The following is a 17,211-nucleotide window of genomic DNA, read 5'->3' on the forward strand; positions in this document are numbered from 1 at the left end:
CATTGTTTGTTTTTCTGGAAAAAGCCTTGGCCTCACTGGCTATCAACCGCCCTTTGGACTCGCTCTAGGTGGCTTCAGATCACCTTTGTTAAACTCCTCTGGGTGTGGGAGGGAGGTGAATCCATGCTCTAGGAGAGGCTCTGGAAGCAGTGGCTGGGAAGAGTATCCTCTTTCTCTCTACCATGTATGTGGGCAGGGTCCAGGGAGCACCTGGAGCTCAAGGGGAGCTGTGTGTTTAGGGGTAACAGAAAACATCTGTAAATCCAAGTGGCACTTCCTCTGTGCACCTGTGAAGTACTGACTCTTTCTTACAGGGTGTGAAGGTGCAGCCTCTTTAAAATTATTGCCCTTCAGTTAAACTAGTGTTTCTACCACTTCACAGAGCTGTACAGGGCTCGAGGAACATTGTCATTAAGTTCAACCCGGCTGTGAAAGGGGGGCTTTATGAACCTGGCTGGTGTGAGGTAGTACATTCATAGTACTGTGACAGAACATGGCCCAGGAAATGTTTTGCTGAGGGCAGGGGCAACCCCTTGTTGCTGACGCAGCTGCTTGATGTGGAGCCCCCACAAGCGTTTGAAAAGACTTTGCCTCTATCGGAAGTTACATCCTGTGAAGCCATTCGTGTCCCTTAGTGTTTTAGTAGTAATGCAGGTTAAACTTCCTTGCAGGGCAGGAACCTTAATGCCATCACTCTTCCAGCCCAAGAGCAGGCCCTGGGGGGTGTTGGAGAAACAGGCCTGCCCCAGGCACTGAAATACCAGTCTGACAAATGCTTAGACTGCAGTCTAAATCCTGAGTGCAAATGGGGGAGGGCTGCAGATCTAGCAATCTCCTCTGTAGCACAATTCCCCTTATCTAAAAACTTCAGGACTGGCTCCAAGACCTTGCTGAGCAAGCAAAGCATGAATGAGAATTCAGCCTGTTTCTGCCCAAGCACTTCGAAGCAATGTGTATATATCCAAGCAAGAGCTGGTGCTGCACTATTCACATGCTTATCAGCATAAGGAAACAGCATTATGGCTGTAGGAGCTCCTTGTACACCTAGGTTTTGAAGGGTGACCCAATGAATCTTAGCACTAGCATTAGGTACACACAGCAACTGCTGGTGCTAAGTTTATTCAGGGAGCAATAAAGGTTTTGCCACTCTCTGAAAAACATTTAACAGAAACGCTAGGTGTTTAGAAAATGAAATATTTCTCTCAAGGTGTTTTTCTTCCTTGAATATTGCCTGCTACAGCAATGGCCGCTATCCAAAAAAGGCTTAGTACAGTGGAGAGGAGGAACACACCACCACAAACTTTTCAGAAATGTCCTTTTCAGGCATAAGAATCTACCATTTTGCCCTAATTTCACAGCTCAAAAAGGGGGGGGGGGGCTATACCCTGAGAATTAAATTTTTTGCTATGAAAGATCTTATTTTAAGCAAAGATCAAATAAACACCCTTGTTCTTTGGATGGCAACACCACCTTCATTTCTTTGAATCAGGACAGACATTAGACAGCTCGACTGTAGAGAGTATCGTGGCACATTATCACACCTGCCATCTGCTGGAAGGAGGACTTACACATGCTGCTTGGCTAACCTGGCAGACAGCAACAAAAGCAACTCAAGTCTGTGCTGCTGGCGTTGTCCTTCCCAGCTTGGGTCTAGAACAAGCCACGGCCTTGATGGTTTTTCAGCCACCACATGCACCAGCAGGTGCTACTCAAACACAGTGTGAGGATCCATCCAGCTCCAGCACCACTCAGCCTGCTTCAGCAATAGATTCTAATGCCCATTTGATGTCTTGCCCTGAAACAATACCAATCCCCAGCCATTTGCAGAGGCCTCAGTTCACCCCTTGCCCTATTATACTGTAGGCCAGGGCCATTCCTTGAAGGCACGGCCATTGCCAGGTTGCAAGAAAACATTCGTTTCCCAAGTGCTTTGATGATGTTACAATGGCTGTGAAGCTTGTGCAGAGGGCCACATTCCAGGTAAATGCACTTGTGGTCCAGGCTGGGAAGCAAGACACGTGAATCCAAAATTAAACAGTAAGTTTTCAGACAAAGCAGCTGTGTATATACTTTGGCTAATATTCGGTACTACCCTCCATGAGCTTCATGGAAGTGGGTCTGTAAAAGCCATGATCAAAGCACTGTGTGGAAAAATATGGGACATATCAGCACCGTGTTACAATTTCACTTGTGAGCAGAGCTGTTCCACCAGTCTTTAACGGCATCTCTAACAATCCCCGGGAGACAGAAATGTAAAGCACTTAACGTGACTTACTAGTGGAAAACAAAATGCCTGTGTAAGCATTTGGGGCCAGATCCTCAGCTGATATTAATGAGCATGGCTCTACCAGGGATGCTCATTTACAGCAAATGAAGATCTCCACCTTAGAGTCATTCCAGGGCTGCAAACGTCGTCTCTGCTAGAATTTTCTCTAGCATGCATTGCTGCTATTTTTTCTCCCTCACTCATTATGAATGCAAGGGGTACCCATGCAGATAGTAAGGGCTATGGGAGTTAGTGGCAACAGTTTATATGTATATTATTACATTGCACTGCTGGCTGCAATATCAATAATAAACTGTTCCCTTTCAGGCCAAAACCTAAGCACCCGACTCCTGCACGCCCAGGGAAAATGAGTGAAGATAGGGTCGCAGAGTGGAGATACATGAGCAAAACAGGAACCTGGACAGGATTGAAGAGCAGTGAGTGGCTGCACTACACATTAGTATTAGCTCTGTTTCCCCCAAGCTGGAACTAAAGATGAAAAAGGGGGGAAAGAACAGCAATACAATGGCCAGAAAAAGTAGATGCTGGTAACTGCCAGGGCATGGCCAAGAGGAGATAGGACAGGAGGGTGCTGCCTAGGAAGGGAGGCTGAGCCATTCATTTACTGCATTGTAGATTCCGAAAAAACACAGAGAACCACTATCCCAGTCCCTCAAATCCACCCTAAGGCAGCAGCAGGTTGAAGAATGATGGAGAAATCAGAGTCACCAATTCTTGGGGGGGAATGGGGGGGGGAGAGAGCCATGTAAAGAAATGTTTGCTGTAAGCAGATGGGTTCATATGATCAATGCTGTGCAGAGAGAACTGCCCATCTCCATGTATAGAGGAGAGTCTGGGTTGAGCGTGTATCACCCGTTCCATCCGCATCACAAGCAGGGTCCTTAGAGAGATGTTACTCTGAGGCGTCAAATGCATCCAGTGGCTTGGAAGGGAGGCGTTAGGCCGACATTAAATCCCGCAGGCCTGGTTCTGCTCTCAGCTTGGAAGTAGGAGGGCTGAGGCCAGGAGTGGACAACCACTCCCCGTGGGCAAGAGCTGCTTGTTCCATGACAATGAGACAGCGAGGCATTGTGATGAACACTTTTATTTACAAATATAATTAAAAGCTCTGACAGTTATTCATGCTCTTCCTTGGAACCTGAAAAATGTTTTTTTTTTGTTTTTGTTTTTTTAAAGTGCATGCAAAAGAAGGTAAAGCCTTTTTTTTACTGCTTTTTATTGTAAGAAAATACACAGTTTGAAAGTGTGAAGAATGCAGTATTTATGACCGAGATTCTGGGGACGGAGGTGGGTTTAGGGGGAGGGACAACAAAAGAAAATAAAGAGATCAGGATGATCTGACCGAGAGACAGTGTTGAACTCCAAATACGGAACTGGAAAGTCAGGGGGCTAGGTGGCTGGAGATAGGGAGAGGAAAGGAGTAAAAAAATTCTGATCAGAGAAACAGTTAAAATACAATATGAAAATAAGTAAAAGCTCTCCTTAAATTCCTTCTATACACAAAATACACGATTTGACAAAGCCCAATTTGTGCTACTGGGAACCTGTGGGCCCATTTAAGTGTATTCACATTCTCTGCGACAGCAGAAAATGATTATGATACAATCAAGAATATGCCGAAGGCTGAGGTCAAACCCCAACCTCGCCCAGCATGGTTCTTTTAAAAATCACGAGATCTCTTCACCCCGCTCCCTTCCCTCCCCTGCCCCCCCGAAAGTAATAATATGTCACCACTGATATGTACATCACGATTAAGATTTTTTTCTGTAAAATGTATCAAATTTCTCAATCTTTAATAAATTTTTTATTTTTTTATTCCTGATGAATAAATACCAAAAAAAAATAAAATAAAAATAAAATAAAATTATGCAGCAGCTAGTTAAGGTAAGGCTGCGGATTTCGTCTCTCTCCCCCTGGGTTTTCATATATAGGGTTGGGGTTTTTTGTTTTTTTTTTTTGCTTGTACTTTCATTGATTGGTGGTAAAATGAGTGATTGCTCAAAAGCAACAGACATCCACTTTTGTTTGATTCGTTAAAACTGTCTCCAAAGCTTTCACTGAAACATTTGTCATCATTGCACAGAGACATCAATACTGTGACGTACTACGAAAAGAGACCGCCAGGAGCTGTCCAGCACTGGCACTTGACGCAGGGGAAGGGGCCCTGACAGAGTAAGAACGTACAGGCACTAGTCCGACACAATGTCAGTAAGAGACAGAAAGAGAGAGAGCACGCCCGTTAACATGGGGAATGTTGGTTTTTCATTATTTTTTTTTTGTTTGCTTTTTTGAAAATGGCAAAAGAAATTTAATCTCATCTATAGTCCTCCTTGGGATAATCTAATGTGACCGAATTCCCAAAGCCCAGTCGCAGACTCTCCATGTCAAACGTTTCAATCTCTCGCTCTTGCCTTTCCAACAGAAACTTTATCCTCTCGCTGCGTTCCTTCTGGAGGGCAGCCAGCTCCTCTTCAATCTGAAACAAGCACAGTCAGCAACCTCTTTAGCTAGCACCTCAAAGCACAGCAAGCTCCGGGTAACAGTTGTACTAGCTGCCTGGTGTCCACCACTCTAGGGCAGTGGTTCTCAAACTTTAACAACCAGTGAACCCCTTTCACTAAAAAGTCAAGTCTCACGAACCCCCTCCTAAAATGAGTATTTCCAAGGATTTTCTCCTTTAACTGAGTATAAATTATAGAAGCAGTGATCTTGGAAATATAAAATTTGTTTTTATGACATGCTCATTACACACTATTTATTATTAATTAATATTTATCATTACAGTATTTTTATTACATTATGAAAACGGCAACACTCTTCCAATATCTCACTTTCATAGCTTATATCATTTTGAATAAGCCTGTTATAAGACAAGGCTCCTATGTTTCATCAAGGAGTATCAGATGTGAAACAGCATTCAGGTATTTAAGAAGCCAGCTCAAAGAGTTCCTCCTACACAAGCATTAAGGTCTTGAGCCGTCCAGATAAGCAACGGACATTACAACAAAGCTTAAACTTGTTCTTCATAATAATTTAAAAAACAAGACTAGCTGCCTGTTTAATTTTAAAAACAGCAAAAAATATCCACCTCCCTTTCCATTTCTTATAAGGAGTCTTGAAGTTTAAATCTCCTTAGTGTGATAGAATCACAAAATATCAGAGTTGGAAGGGACCTCAGGAGGTCATCTAGTCCAACCCCCTGCTCAAAACAGGACCAATCCCCAGGCAGATTTTTACCCCCGTTCCCTAAATGGCCCCCCTCAAGGATTGAACTCACAACCCTGGGTTTAGCAGGCCCCTGCTCAAACCACTGAGCTATCACTCCCCCTGCTTGCTTTGATCTGCTTAGCTCTTGGAAGTCCAGGGGCTCTGGGCTGCTGGCCCTGTGCTGCCCGTGGTCCCTAGGGACAGCTCTGTCTGCCATTAGGGAATTGTTTCCCGAGAAACCTCTGTAACATTTTGTGAACCCCCAGGGGTTCACGAACCCGTTTGGGAATCTCTGCTCTAGCGTGACTCCCCTGCTGGCTGATTTAGGAGCAGCATCTGTTCTCCCATATTGAAGTGGGAAGCTGTGATGTGCAAGATGGAAAGGGGGCTTAAGGACAGGAGAACTGCTAGGGACCCTCCTGACCCTACACCTTGGATGGCTTTGGCCTCTCTGGAGGCAGATGTACCCCACCATTAGAACAGACAATCCAACTGTTGCCTGGGGACCATCTCACCAGAGCAGCCCAAGGCCTACTTAGAGAGTTTGGTATCCTGGCTCCAGCACTAACCAGTGCCAGATACTTAAAACACTTAAATGCACCTCGCCATTTAATATGACCATGCAGGGTAGTTTTCTTCCTGATTGCAGCTGGTGTTCAGCCCTGAAGCATGAGGGCTGATTAACCCCAGACAGTAAAATTACAAGGGCTAACTGCAGATGCTATCCTTACCCATGTAAATGAGTGATTCTCTAAGAAATCTTACTAGATTATGTGCCTCAACAAATAGGCGGGGTGTTCCACAGGTGAACTGCATGTGCAGACAAAGCATTTCTTTTGATCCATTTTGAAATTATTTGTCCAAATTTCCTTCAGCACATCCATTCTATTTAAACCTTCAGTTCCTGGCACTGATTTAACTAGTAACAAGGACAGCTCAGACATTGCTAGCTCCAAGGAGCGATTCACAATGGAGTGATTCAGATGTTGCCCAGCAGCACGTCCGAAACGTACCTTTTGTTCAAGATGGGCCCTTCGCAGAGACACCCTCTGCTCCAGCTTCTGGAGCTCTCGTTCATGCTGTGCTTCCGTCTGCATCTTGATTTTGCTCTGGTATGCGTTCAACAGCTCCATCTCCTGCTGGAGCTGCAGCCTCAGGGCTTGGCATTCTGCTTCTTGAGCCTCATCCAGCCGTAGCTGCAAGATTGTTCAAAAACAAAATGTCAATTCAACCAGTTACTTCCCTGCTTTGGGGCTAGATGGGAACATGCTGCTCCTTGCCTACACTCACTGATGAGTTTTCACCTAAACACGACCCAAATCCCAGCATTAACGGTGCTGATGGCTGGCGGCAAGTGGCGTCTGCGTTAGAAATGTCTTTCTTTCCAATGGCCAATGGGAGCAGCCATCGGACTGGAGGTCCCAGTTATAGAAACACCCCTGGATTCGTGGGGTTGGGCTGTGTAATGGAACCGATCTGCTTGCTCATTGGTAGAGCCGTGGTGTGGAAAGCATTACTTTAAGACCCACTGTTGAGATAGTAGCACTGCATTTTATTATTCACATTCGGTAACTCAGGACAGTTACTTGTTGCAAGAGGTTTGCAGCGTCTGCCTCAAACACGCCACTCAACATACAGGTTCTGATCATGCTGAAAGATGGTAAGTGACTTCTACCGACTCAGTGAGGCAGATGGCTAAGTACCACACTGGATGTAAATGGAGTGGGAGTGTCTCTCTGGGCACTGATGACCTAGGATGTGGGCTGAGCAGCTTGGAGGGAGGAACTCTAGCCACATCCATGTCTTGGGAGAAGGGTTTTGTATTCTTCGTTAAAAGCAAATCCCAGGAAAAGGGTGAATTTGACCTTCACACACTGTGTACATTGCTGAGCAATTTGGGTAAGGTGCCTGCTCTTTAACTGTAAACCTAGTATCTGGGCAGCAGAGTGGTGAGGGCAAAGACCACCAGGCAGGAGACATCTGGGGACTCAGAGATCAGAAGCAAAACTCATTTAAGAGTCTTTATTTGCTGCTCAATTGACAACAATCCTCACCCTATAAACTACCACAATTCAGCATGCCTGGAAGACGGAACAGGAGAGGCCCGTGACTAGAAAAGCAAAGGCCCTTCATGTCAAGCAGGAGGTGCATTGGCAAAGCTATGTGGGGACCAAGAGGTCATGCAGCTTAGGAGTGAGGTGCACTGGCAGAGATGGAAGGAGAAGCTGTCACAGAAGCTGCTCACATTATATCTGGCTCTATCCTCTGCACTATACTAATATTCACGCCCACGGGTCACTGTGGGCATGAATTCTGGTGTATCCCGTTCACCAAGAGGATCTGAAGCTGTGGACTTCGCACTTACGGCTTGTGAAGCCATCATCTCATTGATGCTCTGCTCATACTGCTCTGCCAGGATGGCGAGCTTCCTCGTCTGCTCATCTTTCAGACTCTTCAGGATCGTTTTGTGCTCGCTCTTTGGAGTAACTTCCAGCTGGTGATTCTTGAGTGCCTTATACTGCTTCGTCTGCACTTTGCACGTGTCCTGGAACTGCTTCTTGATCTGCATTTCCATGGCCTGCAGAAACATGGGAGCACGAGGATGAAGTGAGAGTTTTGGGTACTGAGAGGGCTGGCAGGCAGGGCTATGGTACATCCAAAACAAATATACAGGAGACTGCCAGCTAGTTATCACCTTATACCCACTGTCTGACTTGGGTGACTAGCTGTTCCACTAATAAAAGCAGTGCTCTCTTTCTGAGGGAGAAGAGGCTTCTGACTTAGGCCTTTATTCAGACAATCATGTAAGCACATTATCAACTTTAAGTTGCATGGAAGATAACAGAAATTAAGTGTGTGCTTAAGTGTTTGCCTGAATAAGGGCCTTAACCAGTAGCATCCACTTGAGGGTAGTCAACCTAGAGCAGGGGTGGGCCTAGGGCCACATCTGGGTGGGGAAATTGTATGCAGGGCCGGGACAGGGGGTTGGGGTGCGGGAGGGAGTGCAGTGTGTAGGAAGGGGCTCAGGGCAGGAAGTTGGGGTGCAGGAGAGGTGCAGGGTGTACAAAGGGGCACAGGGCAGGGGGTTGGGGTGCGGGAGGGAGTGCAGTGTGTAGGAAGGGGCTCAGGGCAGGGAGTTGGGGTGCAGGAGAGGTGCAGGGTGTACAAAGGGGCTGAGGACGGGCTTGGAGTGCGGGACGGAGTGCAGTGTGTAGGAAGGGGCTCAGGGCAGGGAGTTGGGGTGCAGGAGGGGTGCAAGGTGCAGTAGGAGGCTCAGGGCAGGGAGTCGGGGTGCAGGAGGGGTGCAAGGTGCAGCAGGGGGCTCGGCACGGGATTGGGGTGCACAGGGGTGCAGAGAGTTCAGGGCAGGGGGTTGAGGTGTACGAGGGGGCTCAGGGCAGGGGGCTGGCATGCAGGAGGGGTGTGAGGTATATGAGGGGGCTCAGGGCAGGGAGTTGTGGGGCAGGATGCAGGAAGGGTTCGGGCTCCGGCCTGGCACCGCTTACCTAAAGTGGTGGCGTAAACTGGGGCCAGGGCAGGCTCCCTGCATGCCTGCCCTGTTCCCAGCGCTGCAGCCCCTGAGGGATGGGGGACGGAGGGCTCCACGTGTGCTACCCTTGCTGCACCTCCAAGTACCTCCCCCAAAGCTTCCATTGGCCACAGTTCCCTGTTCCTGGCCAATGGCAGCTATGGGGGGGGGGCAGTGCCCGGAGGCAAGGGCAATGCACGGAGCCCTCTGCCCCTCTGCCTGGGGGCCGCAGTGACGTGGTGCCGGCCGCGCAGCACCACAGGGGCAATCCTGTGGGCCAGATCCAGCCCACGGGCTGTAGTTTGCTCACTCCTGACCTAGAGTGTTTTCTCTCTTTTACAATCACTGCTCCATGGGTCAGCTGCCATATTCAATGGTTTGCCAAGTGCCTTTGCTCCCCAAATCCTCCCCATCTTTCTATCCCACAAATGCCTCCACAATACATCCACTGGAGGACTCTAGGATTTGAAAAGCGTGAATGCAAAGGCGCATGCTCTTCACCCACTGCTCCAAAAAGATGAAAGGAAAAGCTCCAAGAAGAGCTTGGCAGGTTTCTGACTGTTCAGGGGCTGCATTAGCAGGATACAGCCAAGGACCAGCACACCCACATTTATTTAGTTTTTTGCTAACATCAGAAGCAAGGAAGCAACACCAGAACCTTTCACCAATGGATTCAATACCGAGGCTGAAGGAAGGACTGAGAGAAAGGAGCAAAATCTCTCGAATGCCTTGTCAGTTGGGAGTATTACAATCAAACACTTCTATAGCTACCTATATCGACATGGCACTTAAAAAAACCCCAGAAACTGCCTTTCCCCTTGGCCAAGCGCTTGCAATGTATACCAGACACAGAAGGCCAGCTCAGGACAGGGAGCACCTGGGGGATACCAAGTGCCCAGAGGAGGGGCTGCTTGGTGAAGGATGACAAAGGCTGGTCAGTGCATGCCAGAGGGCAGAGAGCAAAGCGGAGGGGATGGGTGTAAAACAGCTGAAGAAAAGGAAGCCCCACAATACCTTCAGGTTTTTTGGCTGCTGCCGGAGTTCCATGAAGTGTTTCCTGTGCAGCTCCCTCTCCCTCCGCTTGTTGTACTCCAGCTGGTTCTCGAGCTCAGTCTGGTGCTGCAGACGGATCAGGTCCATCCGTAGCTTCTGCAACGTATGCAGCTGCCTGTACTCCAGCTCACGCGTCGACTCGTCGTGCCGGATCAGCATGGCGTGCTCCATTTCTTTCTGGGTCCGCTTTTTGTTTAATTCCTGCGTAAGACACAGTGCAACAGAAGCTAGGGCCTGGAAGGAGCAGTCTCAGAAACAGGCAACATTCATTCTCCCTCGTGCTGCGAACCGTTTACTGCGCAGACACAGCCGATGTGAGCACGTGGCCAGCCATGATAGGTATGGCCAGTCATCCCATGCATTTGGATTGACGTTCTGGACAGCTGTATGTGCTGTGGGTCCAAAACGAATGTGCTCCTAACCCCGACCCTGTCCCTTCACCTGGCTACTATCCTTTTACTACCAGCAGGCATCCAGCAGATGGTGCTGATGGGCAACATGCTTTCTGCAATACTCCCGAGTGCAGCTAGATCATAGGTGAACACAGCTTCTGCATGCTCAGGGAGCATGGGAAACGCCAGGGGGCTGCTGAGTGCCAGCACATTTTTAGAAGCCCTGCGGGGTGCCAGGAGTGAAGGCATCTCCATGCACTACTAGCAGAACTGCTGCCGAGGCAAGGCCGAGCAGTTCGGATACCCCAGGGCACGTCAGGAGAGCAGTGCTGCCAACTGCTGCGGGGAGCCCCCGTTCGGCCCCGCTGTGTGGCTTTTGCAAAAGCTTGATATGTTCCTGATGCCATGTGACTGGAGCGTGTGCACACTGGGACAGAGGGCTCCACGCAACCCCCTGTAGCTTGCAAACATGCCCTGAGTTTAAGATAGGACAGACTATCAGTTCTAGTTCCTGGTCTTCCACTGACTGCTGTTAATATTTCTGCCTTAGGGTATTGCTAGGTGCCACAGAGCCCTTCACCTGTGGGTGAGCAGTATTAATGGGGCTCAGCTCAGCAGGGATTACTAGCAGTTCTCATGTAACGTATATCTGGTGGCCATTCTATGAGATGAGTTTGGCAATGCTCAGTTCTAGCTGCTGTGCTTCACACTAGACTGTAAGTTCACGTGTGTGTGTGTGTGTGTGTGTCTCTCTCTCTCTCTCTCTCCAGTGCCTAGCACAGTCCAGTTCCAGACCTTGGGCCTCTGCAGCAAGAGCCAACACAGGGTCCTTGCGCTTAGACTGTTGCTGGCACGCTGGAATCCTTCTGGACTTCTCAACGGCAGTGCGGGGAAATTTGCATTGCAAACCAAGTCTGAACACCCGGCAGGGATGGTTGCAACTTCATTGCACCGCGACCCCCTTCTGACAACAAAATCTACTACACAACCCCAGGATGGGGGACTGAAGCCTGAGCCTGCCCGAGCCCTGCTGCCCTGGGTGAGGCAGAGCCAAAGTCTGAGCCTCACTGCCCCAGCCACGGAACCAAAGCCCAAGGGTTCAGCCCCAGCTGGGGGGTCTGTAACTTGAGCCCCACCACCAAGGGCTGAAGCCTTTGGGCTTGGGCTTTGGCTTTAGCCCCAGGAGGTGGGGCTCAGCCCCCAGCAACTCTAATGTCAACCATTAAAATGGGGTCCTGACCCACAGTTTGAGAACTGCTGGTCTAGATAATACTGAGTCCTGCCGTGCATACAGGGGTCTAGACTAGATGACCTCTCGGGGTCTCTGCCAGTGCTACGAGTCTATGATTGTATGAACGAGGGTTAGAATCTCAGCACAGACAAAGGATTTTCCAAAGGTCTACATTCGGTCGCATTCCCGTCCCAGATCCAGACAGATCTCCCTCTTCCGCCGGCTATGAATGCCTAGGGGGTGTGCCATTTTCCGAGGCAGTGACACAGACATAATTATCCTAACCTTGAGGAGGGGGAGGGGAGAATTCATTGGCTTTTCACTCACTCCTAGGGACATCATTTCTCCACTGGGTTTTAACTAGGAGCCATCAGACAAAAAACAACCAAGTACACTAGAGGCTAATCATCAACCAAGTACACTAGAGGCTGATCTTCAAGAAACTGCCCCCCTAGTGAACTCTGTTGGATTGTCGAGTGGTTGCCCAAAAGGATGGATGGAAACTCCATCCTTTGAGTCACTTACATTTGACTGGACAAAGCACTGGAGTAAAACTTGCACTGACACGAGTGGGGGCAAAATTAGGCTTATACTGAAAGCTTCTGAAAATCCCGCCCACAGGGAACAATCCTGTCCTGGAGAATGGATCATGTGACCCGATAGAGTAACAAAAATGAGACATAATAAAACTTAGCAGTGCATAACACCAGCCCTGCACAGCAGGGTTCCCTCTGGCCCTGGCCCTTGCACAAACCCACCACCACATGGTCTAGCAAGTTTTCTCAAGACATTATCTGTACTAGCAAACTTTTCTGTTTTAACTATACCAGTATTGTTAAGAGCTACAATCCATCAGCGTGGAAGCAGCTCATTGACTTTAAGGCCAGAAGGGACCATCGTGATCATCTAGTCTGATGTGCTGCACATCGCAGGCCACTAAACCTCCCCCACTCACTCCTGTGATAGACCCATAACCTCTGGCTGAGTTACTGAAGTCCTCAAATCTTGATTTAAAGACTTCAAGTTCCAGAGAATCCACCATTTACTCCAGTTTAAATCTGCAAGTGACTCGCACCCCAGGCTGCAGAGGATGGTGAAACCCCCTTGGGGTCTCAGCCAATCTGACCTGGAGGAAAATTTCTTCCTGACCCCAAATCTGGGTGATCAATTAGACCCAGAGCATGTGCGCGAGACCCACCAACCAGACACCAGGGAAAGAATTATCTGCAGCAACTCAGAGCCCTCCCTATCCAGTGTCCCATCACTGGCCGTGGGGGAGATATTTGCTGCTGGCCGTTGTAGATTGGCAACATGCCATCATAGGCAGTCCCATCATACCATCCCCTCCATGAATTTACCAAGCTCAGTCTGGAAGCCAGCTAGGTTTTTTGCCTCTACTGCTCTCCTTGGAAGGCTGTTCCAGAACTTAAGCCTAAGTTTGTTGATGGTCAGTTTATATTCATTTGTTCTTGTCAGCACTGGCTCTTAACATAAATAACTCCTCTCCCTCCCTGGTATTTATCCCTCTGATGTACTTACAGAGAGCAATCAGATCTCCCCTCAGCCTTTATTTGGTTTGGTTAAAAAAGCCAAGCTCACAGTCAGCTCTTTGAGTCTGCTCTCTTTAAGGAGGTTTTCTATTCCTCAGATCATCCTGGTGGCCCTTCTCTGCATCTGTTCCAGTTTGAATGAATCTTTCTTAAACATGGGAGACCAGGATTGCCCACAGCATTCCAGATGAGGTCCATGCCAGCATAACTCATTCCAGTTCAAAAAGTGAAATAAGTTATACTGGTGAAACTGTTCACTAGGGCTTCTATACCACTATAACTACCACCAGTAGAACAAAAATCACATCCCTCATGAACACAGGTAAACCAGCCCATAGCGCAGACCTGCCTTTGGTGTAGCAACTGTGACAGCTTTAAGCTAGGAAAAGAAAAGCACGTTCAGAGCCATTGCTCATCTCTGGCAGAGGATCAGTACTGCCAAGTATGCAATGCCTAAACTTAACCAAACTGCATCTGATGACCAAGGTCACTAGCCAGACTCTCCAAAATACTGATGCTCTTTCAACCTCTTATCTGAAGGGATCTAGTGGATTTCAAGCAGTCAGAACTGCAGGCCCTGGAATCAGTGATGTTGTGTGTCAAAAATCTTCACCTGACCCCCTCATTGAAGACTCACTAGGAACACAAATGGATCGCACCCCTTCCGCAATCTGAGTTCCCGTGCCAGCCAGTCCAAAATGAAAGGAGACGCCTCAGTTTACACGAATTCCTTTGCTCCTGCCATGGAACGAAAACCTCACTGATAACGGACGTTACTTTTCTGTTCAAAGGTAATGGCCAAGCTTTTCAAAAACAAGTCCTGATTTTGGGTGTCCCACAAAGAGGCCTGATTTTCACAAGGGTCTAAGCACTTTCCTTCTGAAGACCAAGCTGCTTTTAAGGCAACTCCTGTGGGACACCCAACAATCAAGGCACCCAAAATTACTAGTCACTGATGAAAATCTTGGCCTGCATGTGTACCTGTGTAGATACATATTTATTTCTCTCTGTCTGCCAACCTCTGTGTGACTGCCTGACACTTCCTATTATAAGAACATGTTTTCAGTTGCTTCTAGTCAACCTTTAGCCAGCTGGGCTGAAGTGTTTCATGCCTCACGATTCTGCTGCCAGCAAATACTTGTGAAACCCACAGGCAAATTGTCCAGTTCCCCACTAGTGCCAGTCCACAGAGAATGACAACCCACTACTGCTATCAGTTACTCTATTAGTCAAGTGACAGAGTCTGTGCTGGGCATCTACATGTTCCAACTCTGCTGATGATCCACGTCAATATAACGACACACGATGGAATTTGTTTTTTCAGTTTGCTTTTTAAAACCCTAGGAAATCTCACGCAAAAAATACTGTGTTACAAGAACATCAGGATTACAAAGTCAGGCAGTCAAAAGCTAAGAAATGCTTGTGCAACCTTAATTCTGCCCACTTGTGCATTTGCATTATGATACAGTCTTTAATTAGATGAGGACATACTATTTTTCCATAGGACTCCTGCCCTTCTCAGTGCACAGGATGGATGGTGCTCACTTAATGAGTCTGTCCTCTCGTTGTTCAATGTGTGGTCCCAGGCCTTATTTACACCACACTATTCAGTCCCTGCTCGGAAGGCAGAATTTTTAATTTCCTCATGGGCTTTTCTACAATGCTCAAACAAGTGCTTCACAAACATTAATCAACCTTCACAAAATCCCCGTGAGAGGAGGAGTTGGTACTATCTCTGTTTACAGATGGGGAACTGAAGCATCCACTAATTTTAGGTGCGCATGTGGAGATGTCCAGGACCTGGTTTTTCAAAGTGCTTTGCATTATATCGCACTTCTTATGTTCCAAGCACAGCTCCCGTTCATTTCCGTTGCAGCTGTGAGTGCTCCATGCTTCTGCAAATCAGACCCTCGGGTCTCAAGTCAGGCACTCAGTAAATGAGGAACACAGTTAATGACCACCTACGAAAAGTTGGGTGTAAGCGACCTGTGCCCAGTATCACATAGGAACTCTCTGGCAGAGGCAGAGATAGACTCAACATCCTCCTTTACCACGTAATACTGATTAATCCCAGAGCAGGTCCATCCTGTGCACTGAATGAGGCAGTGGTCCTGTGGAATAAACAGTTTTGAATGACATGATCACATAATATCATACTGCATATGCATGAGGGGGTTACATTAAGGTTGTACAGGCAACTTTAATGCTGCCATTTCTAACTCCTGAGTGCTTGACTTTGCAGCTTTAATATTCTTTTAATGCAGTTTATGGGTGTAACATCTGCTTCTAGCCATTTGACTGTTCGTAACCAATCCAACAGAGTAGACACTGGTCACATGACGAACACTCAACTGTGCTACTGCTCTTGTGAGTGTACCACAGATGTCTCACAGGAATACCCTGGACGAGGTTGGCACATGTGGCAGCTGACTCTCTCGAGTCTCCTGCCAGAGAAGCCCAGTGGGGTCACCCAACAAATCCCATGCCAAGGAGATCAAGTAGATGTCTTCCACTCAAGAGAGCCTGACTACCAAACCCAATATGTTCCCTTGGAGCTGCCCACACCAGCAAGAGAAGCCTTGTTGTCACTACAGAAGTTGCTTACTTGGAAAATTAACAGCCAGAACATTACATGTATTTTTACCTCTTTATGCAATTTAGCAGATAGAAGCGAGAACAGCCAGTACCAGGGAACTAGCAAGAACTCCATGAATCACCAGTCAGCCACAGCCCTCGGTTCTTGAACCTCTGCTTTACAGCCCTGAACACCACAGCTAAGAACAAACTAATCAAACCATCCAGCAAGTGAGAGGTTAAATAGCGCCAAATATTAAAGAGTGACGTACCTCTCGAATGTTCTGCTGCTCCATCTCGTGCCTCTTAATCATGGTTTTTCGCCTGAAGAAGCGGCAGTTTTTGTCGTAGTAAAGCCTCTGGTGGCTGAGTAGATGGGCCTCCTCTTCGGCCTGCGTGTGCTGCAGATTCTCTTTGTGTTTGGAGATTCGCTCTTGCTTCTCTTTTTTTGGTGTGCTGTGGTCCTCATTCATCTCCTGGGCGCGTGCGCACACAAATAAATTATCAAGAAACGAGTCGCTTCTTAGGACCAACCTGTCTATCTTGGTGATGCCCACATGAGCCCTCTGGAGCCAGATGGCAGTGGTACATTCACGTGACTCTGCACTACCCTTTACCTACTTAACAATAGTAGTAGTAATAAGAACACATTGTGCTCCTGTAAGCACCTCCGCCTAGGCTCTCAAAGTGCGTTAAAGACACTACCCCTCACACCACCTCTGAATTCCATTTTACACCTGAGGATCTAGGGACATATGACTTGCCCAAAGCCTGCATAAGCAAGTCTCTGTTAAAGCCGCGATCTGAAGCCAGACAAGCTTGGATTCCAATTCTGTGCTCTAGCTACTTAGCCACCAACACCCGAGTTCATGATCAAGGCAGTTCTGTTTAGGATTCTTTGACAATGACACCACCTGGCTTTCACATGATGCTTGTGCTAAGGATGACAGCAGAAGGAAATTCTGACTACTTGAACCAGTTTAAAAAATACAGAAGTGAAACCTGTGCTGAGCAACAGTGAAGCACACCCTACTGGAAGGCCATGTTCCTTGTACTGAAGAACTGACACCTGGCTTCCTTTGTTCTGTCTGAACCAGCACCTGCAGCCTGGATGGGTCTTTAAAGCCACCAAGGGCTGGCAGTAACAACATCTTAAATGATTTAAAAAACCCCCTCTAAGGTATGTAGTGAAATGCTCCCCAATCCAGTTTGGCTTTATAATAATAATAATAATAATAATAATAATAATAATAATAAATACTAATTGAAGATATACCTATCTCCTAGAACTGAAAGTCATTGAGTCCAGCCCCCTGCCTTCATTAGCAGGACCAAGTAATGATTTTTGCCCCAGAACCCTAAGTGGCCCCCTCAAGGATTGAACTCAT

The 17,211-nt window shown here is 47.6% G+C and overlaps 1 protein-coding gene across 3 annotated transcripts in view; it reads right to left on the bottom strand.

The window, feature by feature from the left end:
* Window positions 1-3,355: 3,355 nt before the first annotated feature.
* Window positions 3,356-17,211, bottom strand: part of TAOK3 (TAO kinase 3) — a 155,487-nt gene continuing 141,631 nt past the window's right edge. For all 3 annotated transcript variants that reach the window (XM_050924129.1, XM_050924130.1, XM_050924131.1), the window contains 5 exons: window positions 16,096-16,299; window positions 10,038-10,277; window positions 7,860-8,072; window positions 6,508-6,690; window positions 3,356-4,763 (listed from right to left, as the gene is read on the bottom strand). In XM_050924129.1, coding sequence (XP_050780086.1) covers window positions 4,602-4,763; window positions 6,508-6,690; window positions 7,860-8,072; window positions 10,038-10,277; window positions 16,096-16,299 — 1,002 coding nt within the window. In that variant the 3' untranslated portion in view covers window positions 3,356-4,601. The remainder of the gene's footprint in view (window positions 4,764-6,507; window positions 6,691-7,859; window positions 8,073-10,037; window positions 10,278-16,095; window positions 16,300-17,211) is intronic.

Source organism: Gopherus flavomarginatus, chromosome 15 (assembly GCF_025201925.1).
Source record: "Gopherus flavomarginatus isolate rGopFla2 chromosome 15, rGopFla2.mat.asm, whole genome shotgun sequence".
NCBI classification, from domain to species: Eukaryota; Metazoa; Chordata; order Testudines; family Testudinidae; genus Gopherus; species Gopherus flavomarginatus.